We start from the raw sequence: 12,886 nt of genomic DNA on the forward strand, positions 1-12,886 counted from the left end.
TCTGCCATGCCGCGCGGCGCGTACTGTGAGACTCCTTCGGTACATAAATGTAATTACTTGCTTTCGATACGTCTAGAATAGCTTGACAATGAAAAAGCATAAGATTTATTTCTTAATTAAGTTTATTGTGGGGCGTGCCATAATCACAAGTGCGTGTCAAAAAGAAAAAGTTAGCAATTTCTGATCTGTCAGTTTATGCATAACCGTGTGTAATACCACCTACGTCACAACGGCTTCATCCTGTGATTCCTTTAGAAACTTCTAGCTCTTGTACTTTGTGTCTTCAATTGGTATCTTCGACAGAATGAGAACTGTAGTCACGTTCAAGGTGAATAAATGATTTAAAGTACTTACCTCGTCAAAGACTTCGTTTTCGGAGAGAAGGAAATTTCCACGATCATCTATCATTACATCCAGAAAGGTTTTCCTCTTTTTCGGTAAAGCTTTCAATCTTTTCTCCCTTAAAAGCGCAATTCCCTTCTTCACTATGCCGTTTAACACCGTCATTTGTTCTTTTAATGCTTCCCCGTCAGGTGTTAGTGAGATTATCCAGTCAATTTGCAACCATGGCTGGTAAAACCGCTTCTGTTAGAATAAACACAACAAACTTGGAGACAGATCATTTAAATTAGGAACACTACATATCTATCTTCCACACAATGGGTTTGTTACATGGAGACTCTGGAGAAAACTTTGTAGCAAGGAAAACCTGATTAAACCTAGATATAAAATTCAAATATTTCATTTAATTCCTTGCACACTTGTTGATAAGACTCCACAGATTAACCTGATGTTCAATAATTATTTATGCAATTCATTAGACTGAAAATTACCATATTAAGTGAAAAGCGGACATTAAGGTAACACATTAATTTTTTAAGTAAATTATTTTATATGGAATTTCAGCGCCACCCTTACGCGAAAAATCTTGTAACACTAAAACAGTGTGAGGTATTTTTGTCAATTCTTCCTTCAGTAATAATGTTATAATCAGTGCATGTTTTATTTTCGTTAGATTAGTGATACAATAGGAAGTTATTGTCAGTCTTACGTATCGAATCAAGCAACTTTGGTATCTAGTAAGCCTGGAATTAAATTACTGAGTCTACAAAGTCATGTCATCCGGTCTAAGGTGTTATTTGGCAGCTAAATGCTTTAATTTACGTTGTAAGTAAATGCTAGCTATCAAACTAGTTTTGGTGATCTGTTTAGTGTGTAATCGCCGACATAGTAATAGATTCACTCCATGTATGATAAACCACAACTCATTCAGAAGCGTATTTATAATCTGTTGTTATGTACCTTAATGGTTGAGTGTAATGAGAAGCTTTTTTAAGGAATAGATATGGCTTCACTTGGCAAACATAGAGGAGAACTGTGTCAGGTAGAAAGATCACTTAGCTACCCTCACATACGCAGTTTTAGTACAGTCACTCATTTTTCTGACAGCAAACGCAGAAAGGAGAAACTCATCAAGAATAAAATGGAAGAGATTAAAAAGGTATAAAATTGAAAGTTGCGGAAGGTGGAGATATCTTTCTACTTAAGAAATAAACTCGCACAAGATAGCGGAAATATGAACAATAACAGAAACAGATTACAAGTGAAGGAAACCCTTTTCAAGGAAGTATGTCTACTTATTTCAGATCTACAAATGAAAACTAATCGGAAGCTTTTGACGTTGTACATCGAGAGCGTGGCGTGTTATAAAAGTTAAATATGGACCACAAAAAATCTGAAGATGTAACGTATTTAGGAATGTTAAAGATCAAATTGTTGCACTGTCTACGAAATGATGAGGTACAGCGTTGGACAAAATGAAACCACAGCGAGAAACACATCTTTGAATATAAATGCAGATGCTAGCCAAGCCTGCATTTGCCGCTGTTTTATTGAGCACGAACGCCACCCGTGCAATTTTCTCGATGTGTTGACCGTTTCAGTCGTGCTCAGACAGTATTCATGTAGTTGGGAGTGGATTATGTCACAACCAAGAGAAGTCGAACGTGGGAATATTATTGGTGGTGGTATGGTGCCCCTAAAAGGTGGAAGAATCGATAATGATTAACGGCTTGAGGGTGCAGAAGGCAATGGAAACCACTTCATTAAATACAGGTAATTTGTATCCACAGAACATATGCACTGTAACTGAAAAAATGACATCAAGATCTCACCATTGGCAAGGGATTCCGAATTTAGATCCCAGTTCGGCTCTTTTATCGAGGAGTGCCAAATGGTATGTGCCCATGAGGAAAAGATGGAATAACCAACGTCGTGGTAACATTCAACGAGTCGGAACATGGTATGCTGGAAGTCTGAACGTAACAAGAAAGCTAGAAAATCTGAAAAGTTATATATAAAGGCTCAATATAGATATAGTGGGGGTAAGTGAAGTGAAATGGAAAGAAGATAAGAATTTCTGGTCAGAGGAATATGGAGTAATCACAATAGCTTCAGTAAATGGGATAACAGGAGTAGGATTATTTGTGATAGGGTTGTTTCCATCAGAGAAAGTGTATAAGGATACTGAATACGTAATTCAGTATGTGAGGGAGGTGAAAATCTAATAACCACGGAGGACATTATATATGATTATAGAGGAAGCAACAGAAGCAAACTTATGGGAGAATTTTGCCTTGGCATTTAGAATGAGAGAGAAGAATGGCAATAAATTTCACCTTGTAGCAGTGAACATCTCATTCAGAAATCACAAGAGGAGGAGGCATACTTGGAAAAGGCAGGGAAGTATCGGAAGACCCAGCTGGATTACATCTTAATCAAACAGAGATTCTGACATCAGTTATCGGATTGTAATGCGTACCAAGGTGAAGTTGTAGACTCAGATTATGATCTATTAACGATAAAGTGTACACTGAAGTCAAAGAGAATATTCCGGCAGAATCAGTGTGGAGGGAAGTGGAATACTGTGGAACTGAGAAATGACGAGACACGTTACGATAGCTGGGGATGTGGATAATGTGATAAGGATTACCAACGTCGGGAATTCAGTTGAAAAGAAGAAGATATCTGCAAAAAGGGTAATCACAGATGTTGACACCTATAGGTACATCTAAGATAATTGTGGAGAAACACTGGGTAATAGAAGAAATACTTCCATTAATCGAAGAAACAAGGGAGTACAAAAACAATCAGGAAAAGGCAGTAATACGGCAATGTAAAACCCTTGTTGTTGTGGTCTTCAGTCCTGAGACTGGTTTGGTGCAGGTCTCCATGCTAAATTATCCTGTGCAAGCTCCTTCATCTCCCAGTACCTACTGCAACTTACATCCTTCTGAATCTGCTTAGTGTATTCATCTCTTGGCCTCCCTCTACGATTTCTACCCTCCACGCTGCCCTCCAATGCTAAATTTGTGATCCCTTGATGCCTCAGGACATGTCCTACCAACCGATCCCTTCTTCTAGTCAAGTTGTGCCACAAACGTCTCTTCTCCCCAATCCTATTCAATACCTCCTCATGAGTTATGTGATCTACCCACCTAATCTTCAACATTCTTCTGTAGCACCACATTTCGAAAGCTACTATTCTCTTCTTGTCCAAACTATTTATTGTCCATGCTTCACTTCCATACATGGCTACACTCCATACAAAAACTTTCAGAAACGACTTCCTGACACTTAAATCTATACTCGATGTTAACAAATTTCTCTTCTTCAGAAACGCTTTCCTTGCCATTTCCAGTCTATAATTTATATCCTCTCTACTTCGACCATCATCAGTTATTTTACTCCCCAAATAGCAAAACTCCTTTACTACTTTAAGTGTCTCATTTCCTAATCTAATTCCCTCAGCATCACCCGACTTAATTCGATTACATTCCATTATCCTTGTTTTGCTTTTGTGGATGTTCATCTTATATCCTCCTTTCAAGACGCTGTCTATTTCATTCAACTGCTCTTCCAAGTCCATTGCTGTCTCTGACAGAATTACAATGTCATCGGCGAACCTCAAAGTTTTTATTTCTTCTCCCTGGATTTTAATACCTACTCCAAATTTTTCTTTTGTTTCCTTTACTGCTTGCTCAATATACAGATTGAATAACATCGGGGAAAGGCGACAACCCTGTCTCACTCCCTTCCCAACCACTGCTTCCCTTTGATGTCCCTCGACTCTTATAACTCCATTTGTTTTCTGTACAAATTGTAAATAGCCTTTCGCTCGCTGTATTTTACCTCTGCCATCTTCAGAATTTGAAAGAGAGTATTCCAGTCAACATTGTCAAAAGCTTTCTCTAAGTCTACAAATGCTAGAAACGTAGGTTTGCCTTTCCTTAATCTTTCTTCTAAGATAAGTCGTAAGGTCAGTACTGCCTCACGTGTTCCAACATTTCTACGGAATCCAAACTGATCTTTCCCGAGGTCGGCTTCTACCAGTTTTTCCATTCGTCTGTAAATAATTCGTGTTAGTATTTTGCAGCTGTGACTTATTAAACTGATAGTTCGGTAATTTTCACATCTGTCAACACCTGCTTTCTTTGGGAATAAAACTCTTAGGAATGAAATAAATAGGAAGTGCAAGGCAGCCAAGGCGAAATGACTGGAGGAATGAACGTCGGGAGGACTGATTCAGCATATAGAAAAAACTCAAAACAACCTTCGCTGAAATTAAAAACAGGGATGGAAAAAAAATAGAGTGCAATGGGAAATCCAGTGTTAAACACAGAGGACAGAGGGTTTATGTGGAAAGAGGACACTGAATGCCTCTGTGAAGTCTAGTCTGTTGACGCGATAGAAGAATAAATTATAGTCGACATAAAAGACATAAGAGGGCCAGTATTTGAGTCATATTTTAAATGCCTTTGATTGACTTGAGATTAAATAAGGCAGATGGGATTGGAAGCATAACACCCGAACTTTTAAAACCATTATGGGATGTGGTAACAAAACGACTACTCAAGACGGTGTGTGAGATCTACATGACTAGCGACATACCATCAGACTTAGGGAGAAATAGTACCCACACAACTGCAGCTTAACGGGCATTCCTTCTAGCTGCTGAGAAGTATAAGATACAGAAGAATGGAAAAGAAAACATAGTATCTATTAGATGACTATCAGTTTGGCTTTAGACAGGGTTAAGGCAACACAGAAGCTGTTCTGACGCTGCGCTTGATAACCGAAGCAATACTGAAAGAAAAAAGTCAAGACCAACTCATAGTATTTGTTGACTGATAAAAAGGGTTCGACATTGGGAAATGATGCCATATGTTTGACATTCAGAGAAAAATGGAAGTAAGGTATAGGGAAAGAGGTGTAAGTACAAAAACGAAGAGGTAACAATAAGACTTGAGGAGCAAGAAAAATGAACTCACAGTGAAATGGTGCAAGACAGGGTTGCAGTCTTTCACTCGTACCGTTCAATCTATAGATTGAGGATGTATTGAGGGAAATAAAAGAAAGACCCGATGATAACAGTTTAGATCTTTCGAAACCAGTAACAGTAATAAATAGAATTACTAGCTATTTTGGCAAATTTGATTCTTCGGGAATAATAAAAAAGAAAAGTGCAAGAGTGTGATTAAAATTCAGCGTGAAAGGATATCAGTGATAAAATTCGCTTATGTCATTGCTATCGTCAGTGAAAGTGAAGACAAATTGCAGTATCTGTTAAATGGTAAACAGTGTAATGAATGAAATGAAATGCCGTGTGGCTAGGGCCTCCCGTCGGGTAGACAGGTCGCCTAGTGCAAGTCTGTTGAGTTGACACCTCTTCGGCGACTTGCGCGTCAATGGGGATGATATGATGATGATGAAGACAACACCCAGTCCCTGAGCGGAGAAAATCCCCGACCCAGCCGGGAATTGAGCCCGGGCCCCTTTGCAAAGCATTCGGCCGCGCTGACCACTCAGCTATCGAGGCGGACTGAACGGCAACAAACGAAACTAACCAGGTGTAGATGTAATGAGAATAGTGAGAAACTTAATAACAATATTGATGATCACGAAGCAGACCAAGTTAAAAAGATCTACTAACTAGGAAAAGTTTAAAAGATCTACTGACTTGGAAGCAAACGAACTCACAATGGACCAATTAAGGAGGGCATAAATAGCAGATTAGCACAGACAAAATGGGCATTACTGGCCAGCAGAAGTTAACTAGTATCAAACACAGGCCCTAATTTGAGGAAAAACTTTCTCAGAATATGCGTTTGGAGCACGGAATTGTACGGTAGTGATCATGGATAATGGGAAAACAGGAACTGAAGACAGTCGAAACGTTTGGGATGTGGTTCTACAGAAGAATGTTGAAAATTAGGAGTAATGATATAAACAGTCAACAGTTTGCCTGCAGAACCGGGAAGGAAAGGAAAACATGGAAAATGTTGACAAGAAGAAGGGGCAGAATGATAAGATGGGTGTTGCGTCACAGGGGAACAATTTCCATGGTACTAGAAGTGGCTGCAGATGGTAAAAGATGTAGGGGAAGACGGAGATTAGAATACTGAAGACGTCGGATGCAAGTGTGTGACGAAAAATAAGAAGACAACAGCTGCAAAATTCACTGCAGAACACAATGTCGCATTCGTTAAACTGTCAGCACCCATAGAACACGAATCGAGCACCTTAGGCAGGGAATTGAACGGCGAGCTGGAATTCCAAAGGAGTCATTAGTGGTGCAAATGTACTTAACAGGAAAACGTGGAAGAGAAGACATAAAACATGGTCTATGGAGCAATGAAAGAAAGTCGCTTGGTCGGTTGAGTGTTATTTCACACAGTTACCTAGTTAACGTCTCGGAAGCGAAACATGGCAGAGATTGACTATTTGTGCACCCATGTCAAGATATCCCATGAGTCCCATTGCTACTCTGAAAGATCGAATTACTGCCTAGGATTTTGTGAAGGTTTTGGCTGATCAGGCCATCCGTGGTACAACGCTCATTTACTAATGGTGACGCTGTGTTTCAAGACGGCAAGAGCCCCTGTTCATACAATAATATCGTCCAGGCCTGGTCCTGTGAGCACAATAATAAATTATTACATCTGTCATTGCCACCACTGCCCACAAACCTCAGTATTATCGAGCCTCTGTGGTCTACCTTGGGGAGAATGGTGGATGACCGCTGTCCACCTTCATGATAGTTATCCGAACTTGCCACTATTTTGCAGGATGAATGATATAAGGTTCCCTTGAAAACCATGCGAGATCTGCATTTATCTACACCGAGTCGACTGGCAGCCACCGCCTTTCCTACCCTGTATTTGGCATGATAATATGTTGACTTTTAGGTGCTTCCATATATTTGTCCACTGCTGTACTAGAAGGAACTTAACAGGAAAGAAATTTGTCTTTCCGTGCCAAAACTGGAAACAGAATGGGGCTGTGTGGACGTGTCTATGACACCTATGTCCCATTGCATGAGGCAGTAGTCAGTAATAGATGAAAACTAAGGCGAAAACAGAACCATTGTTTTCTGACATTGCTATGATGTGGTGCTAACGAATTGTTCTCGTATGGGGTATACCCTTGCAGGAGCATACTATCAGAACCTCCTGACAGGTTACGGGTGGCGGTCAAGACGAAACGTTGCGGGAGCCTTCCAAATGGGATGTCATGCTCCACGATACCAACCCAGCAGGTTCTGAACGGGAATAAGTCGCAAATGCAGCTTTTTAAGGTTATCGAATTTTGCCTCACATCTAGTATTCTCCTGACATTGCACCCAGTGGATTATTCCTCTTTCGTGGCAGATATATGATTTGCAGAATGACGACGGTGTGATTTTCGAAGTGGAATATTTCCTAGGCAGCGAAAATGCAGCCTTAGACAACCCAAGGCCTCTAGAAGACATCCATCGCTGGAAAAAAAATTGTTGAATTGCAGGATGTTTATGTAGAGAAGAACCAAAGGCAAGTTCCTTGATTAGTTCGACAGCATTACAAAGATTCATATGAATACTGCTCAGACTTCCTGTCAAATAATAAGTGATGTGTGTAACAAGTCTCACTCAAATTGTTCCGTCGTTAAAAAGTTCCTCAAGGATATACACAAACAGACAAACTGTTAATTTATTTACCTGAATTAGTTCGAGGGCGGCGAGGGAAACGGTAACGAATTCAGCTTGTTTTCTTCTGTCAGGTTCTAGTTCGTCGACACTGATACCAAAAAGAGAGAGTGCGAGAACATGGAAAGACGTATGGTGAAGCATCTTGCTTATGTCTATTGCAACACCCTTTGCCTCTTCTAGTTGCGAACACAGGAAACGTGCACCTTCATTGAATGCCTCCATGTAACCGTTCAAAACCTGCAAAATAATTAGACTGCTTTAATTGTAGTACAATAGCAAATGTGTTATTTTCCTCATTATTATTTTTTGCCAATTTACTTTCTTGAATCAAATGAATGAAGCACCTGATATCAGAAAAGCTCTTTAAATCTAACTTACAAGTATTCGACCCTTTTATTGCATCACATAAGTGTCTGGCCTTCACCCATAGTCTTACTGTTGTTACGGGTAGGATGGTTGCCTTTGTTAGCTTTTTCTTTAGTATATTTTCCACTGGAATCGCACACACACACACACACACACACACACACACACACACACACACACACACACACACATGGTATCTACCAGCAGTGCAGTGCTAGGTGTCACACACGTCACAGTGTTCATTCGTGATTCGAAGAACTCCAAGCTTACCGTACTACTCTGGCCACCAAATTCCTCGGATTTAAATCTGTGGATCAACCTTGCTTGGACTGTTCGCACCATAGATCCTCAACCATGAAACCTAGCGCTGCTGGCCACGGCACTGTAGTCAGCATGGCTCCATATCGGTGTCAGTACCTTACAATACCTCACTGATCTCTTCCAACAGATCTCGTAACGGTCCGTGTCTCAAATGGCGATTATTCAGGCTTCCATCAGGTGTCACTGGACAATGTATTTGTGCTTATATTCGACGATTAAACTTTGTCATGATAGAATCTGAGGCGTGACTACGATTTAAATTGGGGGGCGTTGTTGGGAAAACGAACTTCATTGTACCTCGTGTAATAATACAGTGGCTAGATAATCTAGATTTCATTTCGTCCTCCAGTGCTAATGGCACGATGCCTGCCTACATATGTGTGTAGGTCTAATGCTGAGCAAATTTCTGTATTAAATCAGCGGATTAATTTTTGAAATGAAACAATAATTAGTGTTACTTTACTTTTAAGTCTGTTTCTTGTTGGTACTGATTTCCGTGCTATTCAACACACTACTTTCCACTCTGAGATAAGTACCTACACAAAATGTTCACATTATGCACAACACTGATTCTCGAGGCCAGTTGATTATAGGCTAGCTGCTTGGAGCGCTAGAATCGTTTCAACTGTCAAATGGTTACACCTTTTTACCTACAGATTTTCGCGACTGTTTGTGTCAGACTGTGGCCTTACGGCAAAAAGCCGCAGTTTTGAATCACGATGTTTCTGAAGAAGCCGATGCTAAACCATTCTTCGCAAGCTGTTCGCCAAATTATAACGAGCAAGCAGCGTGGCTGGTCACGTATATGGGATATTGACCGCAGGCAAACTGTAGTTACTCCTGAAAATGACGTCAATGTTTCCGGAATTATTTAGCAACATCCAAGGCAATCCTCCCAATAAATTACAGCAGAGATTGATTTGAAGCGTTCTAGCAAGCAAAAAAATGCAGGGACAGGGCCTCCACCTGTTTCCATTCCAAATCCAAAGTCCCCAGGCCATATCCGTCCGAGCCGTGTGACAGAGAACTGACTTTGCGAACTGGATTCTCAAAATGACTGATAAAGAAAGATTTGAGGTAAGTGGCATCTGGTTTACATATCAAGCACACTACACCAGAATGACGTCGGGAATAAACAAAACTGACGATTTTGTGATTCTGAAAAACTCTATTTGGGTGAAGTGAAACCATTGTATTCACCCAAAGATAATGTTTGGGCTGTGATATGCAGCAGAGCCATTATAGACCCTTTTTTCAGGCAAAAAAAGTCACTAATTAATGTTACGTTGCAATTGGGGGATCGGTCAGGTACTTCATGCAAGATGGGGCCAGACTTCGTCGCCTCGACCAGGGGTTTTACTTTCGTTATGAGAAGTTCGAGAACAGACTCATTTTGTTGGATTGTTGCAAATTTACTGGCGCTGGAATGGATTGGCTTCCGTATTCTCCCGGTATGGCTCCCCATGACTACTTTTCGTAGGACACATTGAACGGCAATGTCTATCGAAGCCATCATATCAAGCTGGACGAACTTGAATCAGTTATCTGTGAGACATCTGAATCAATTTCCTTTGAGACACTACTCATGTGACGGCAAATATCATTATTCATTTGCGCCACCTCCGTGCCATTAATGGTGGATACTTGGAAACGACTGTGATTTGATTGCAAAGACTGCTTGCAGAAGACGAATTATGCACGCTGATAAGGTACATGCTTGACAGGGTACAGCGACTTCTGTTATAAGCTTTTCGAATTGCTTCGAAATTTCCACATAAAATTCTTACAGCTTCTACAATAAACATACCTTTTGTTGCATTCGCCTGTCGATCATAGTTTTGGAGATATTTAATTGTGAAATGAGGGACTCCTTTGCTGCACAAATTGATTGAGTCTATACCAATGTGCATTCAGATTTTTGAATCTAGACGACGTCATACAGCAGTTCTTCAGAGGAATTTATGTACTCTGTGATGAGCAAATTACTGAGGTTCTCCTGTATCCCAGACAACAAAGACCAAAAACTGTTCTACACTGCTATAGAAAAAAATGATTCCTGGTCAACTTCTAACGCAATTCTAGCTTTCTTCCAAGATAGCCGACTTTCTTTAGCATGAGCTCTGCTCGCTTTTCAGTTTACAGACAGACTCTCTTTTCAGTATTTACTGTCTTTTTCTCTTCTGCAAGTAGAAAAAATAACTTCACTGAGTTGGTGTTCATGTAGCCAAGATATTTATGGTTTACTGTGTGTCTGTTTGCAGTTGTTGAGTGAGCTTTTATGTGAAGTATGTCTCTGTATACGATCGCTGAGAAGTGCATAATTTGCAAGTGTGATGTTGTCAGTGACTGATGTATGTTGGTGGGAAAGGGACTGGATGGGTAAATGTGGTATTTTGCAACTGACTATCGCTAGCAGCTTATTGTAAGGACATGTATTCACTTGATGGTGAATTAATGAGTGACCAAAAAGTTACCGCACTTCCCGCACCATTAATTGCGTTACTGGTAGACTGCAAAAATCTCTCCCAGGCAGTAATTTCTGGTACTTGAAGGTTAACTGCACTGAGTGGAGCCACGTATCACACATCCTCAGTATACGTTGCGAGGCGACTGTCAACGCACTTGACAGAATAGGACTGACCATGTTTAAAGCTACATAGATCAGTTATATGCTGTAATGCATTGCTTGACATATGTTGAAATATCTGAAGTTCTGTAACACCTAGGTGACCTAATTCTGTTACAAAGGGAGCCAGTTTAGCCCTAGTAATTGCAGCATATTTTTGATAACGTGCTTTAACAACGGGATATACTTTACTCGCAGCAAAGAAAAGATTTAGAAAAACTAAATTCTTTAATTGTTGTTGATTAATTACTAAACACGTACTTTTTAAAAGCCCAGAATATGAAAATATCGTTTAACACACTTATAGCAACATTAACACATTTTCCGTAACTTGTACAACAGGGAGGGATCCTTTATGCCCTCCCTTAAAAATTTTTAAAATGCCAATTTCGTAACTTGTTGTTGACTTTTACTTACAACACGCTGTTTAAAGAGATATTGAAGCGTCAGTAAGGTCCTGAACCTGAAAGTATTGAATACGGTATTCATTGGAGAAAGTGACATCTACTACCGAGAGCAAAATTTTTGGGTTAAGATTAACTAAAAATTTAAAAAATTGTGGAATCAGGTAGAAGAATTCATTAGCAATAATAAATACTTAAAAAAACCTTAAAACGTAAAGCAACTGACTACATTACAATATTTTCGAAAGGAGAGCACAAACTACACCCTCCCCCTCTTCCTCTGGTTTGTGAGATTTAAACCTCTGGACCTCTTCAGACAGTGGGAGAGCAAGGCTAGGGTGACGGATTTGATACATTCATGAAGAGGGAAGTATTTCAGCCGCTGATAGTGAAGAGAATGAAACTCATATTGTCGAACGCGTATTGTCAAAATGTTAGACTTGGGGCAGACTCTTCAGCGTAGTAGAGAGTTGACAGCCACAACTGTTGAACTTTTTACGTAACCGCTCATTTAACGACTGCAAATAAACACTCACTTAACAATCTGAAAATAGCACCTGTAATAGAATCACAGTGAATTTATTTTGTCTGTTTAGATGAGAGACGTAGGCAGGAAACGCTGGGATGATGCAGTGTGTCTGTAAACCGCAAAACGAGCAGCACTATTGGTATGGAAAGTTGCATTTCCTGGAACAGCATCACACCTGCTGTGTAGGATGACTAAGAATCACTTTCGCTTTAGCATCGTAGAATTGTGTCCTGAGATTTGCGTAAATTCTGTATACAGGAATTTATTACTTAAGCATTATTAGTAATTCATATCTGTATTTCATGTGGTGTTACCCAGCGAGGTTGCGGAGTGGTTAGTACACTAGACTCGCATTCGGGAGGACGACGCTTCAAACCCGTGTGCGGCCATCCTGCTATAGGTTTTTCGTGATTTCCCTAAATCGCTTCAGGCAAATGCCGGGATGGCTCCTAAACAACCAACCTTATAGTGTTATCGCACCTTGCAGAAAATAAACATCCTTGAACATGTCCGCAGACCGCATTGTTAGTGATTCATACGGCGATATGCGGAATCGTTGTTACAACTTCGTGAAATACTCTTTAATTTCGTCTTGGGGTGTAATGCCTTGGAGA

General features: G+C 40.2%; 1 protein-coding gene across 7 annotated transcripts in view; it reads right to left on the bottom strand.

Annotated features, from left to right (window-relative positions):
* The window catches only part of LOC126175202 (cytochrome P450 4d2-like), a 160,743-nt gene that overhangs the window by 49,125 nt on the left and 98,732 nt on the right, over positions 1-12,886 (bottom strand). For 6 of the 7 annotated variants that reach the window (XM_049921805.1, XM_049921806.1, XM_049921804.1 and 3 more), the window contains 2 exons: positions 8,036-8,263; positions 355-585 (listed from right to left, as the gene is read on the bottom strand). In XM_049921805.1, the coding sequence (XP_049777762.1) occupies positions 355-585; positions 8,036-8,263 (459 nt within the window). The remainder of the gene's footprint in view (positions 1-354; positions 586-8,035; positions 8,264-12,886) is intronic. The other variant, XM_049921811.1, reaches the window with a different exon arrangement.

Source organism: Schistocerca cancellata, chromosome 3 (assembly GCF_023864275.1).
Source record: "Schistocerca cancellata isolate TAMUIC-IGC-003103 chromosome 3, iqSchCanc2.1, whole genome shotgun sequence".
Taxonomy (NCBI): domain Eukaryota; kingdom Metazoa; phylum Arthropoda; class Insecta; order Orthoptera; family Acrididae; genus Schistocerca; species Schistocerca cancellata.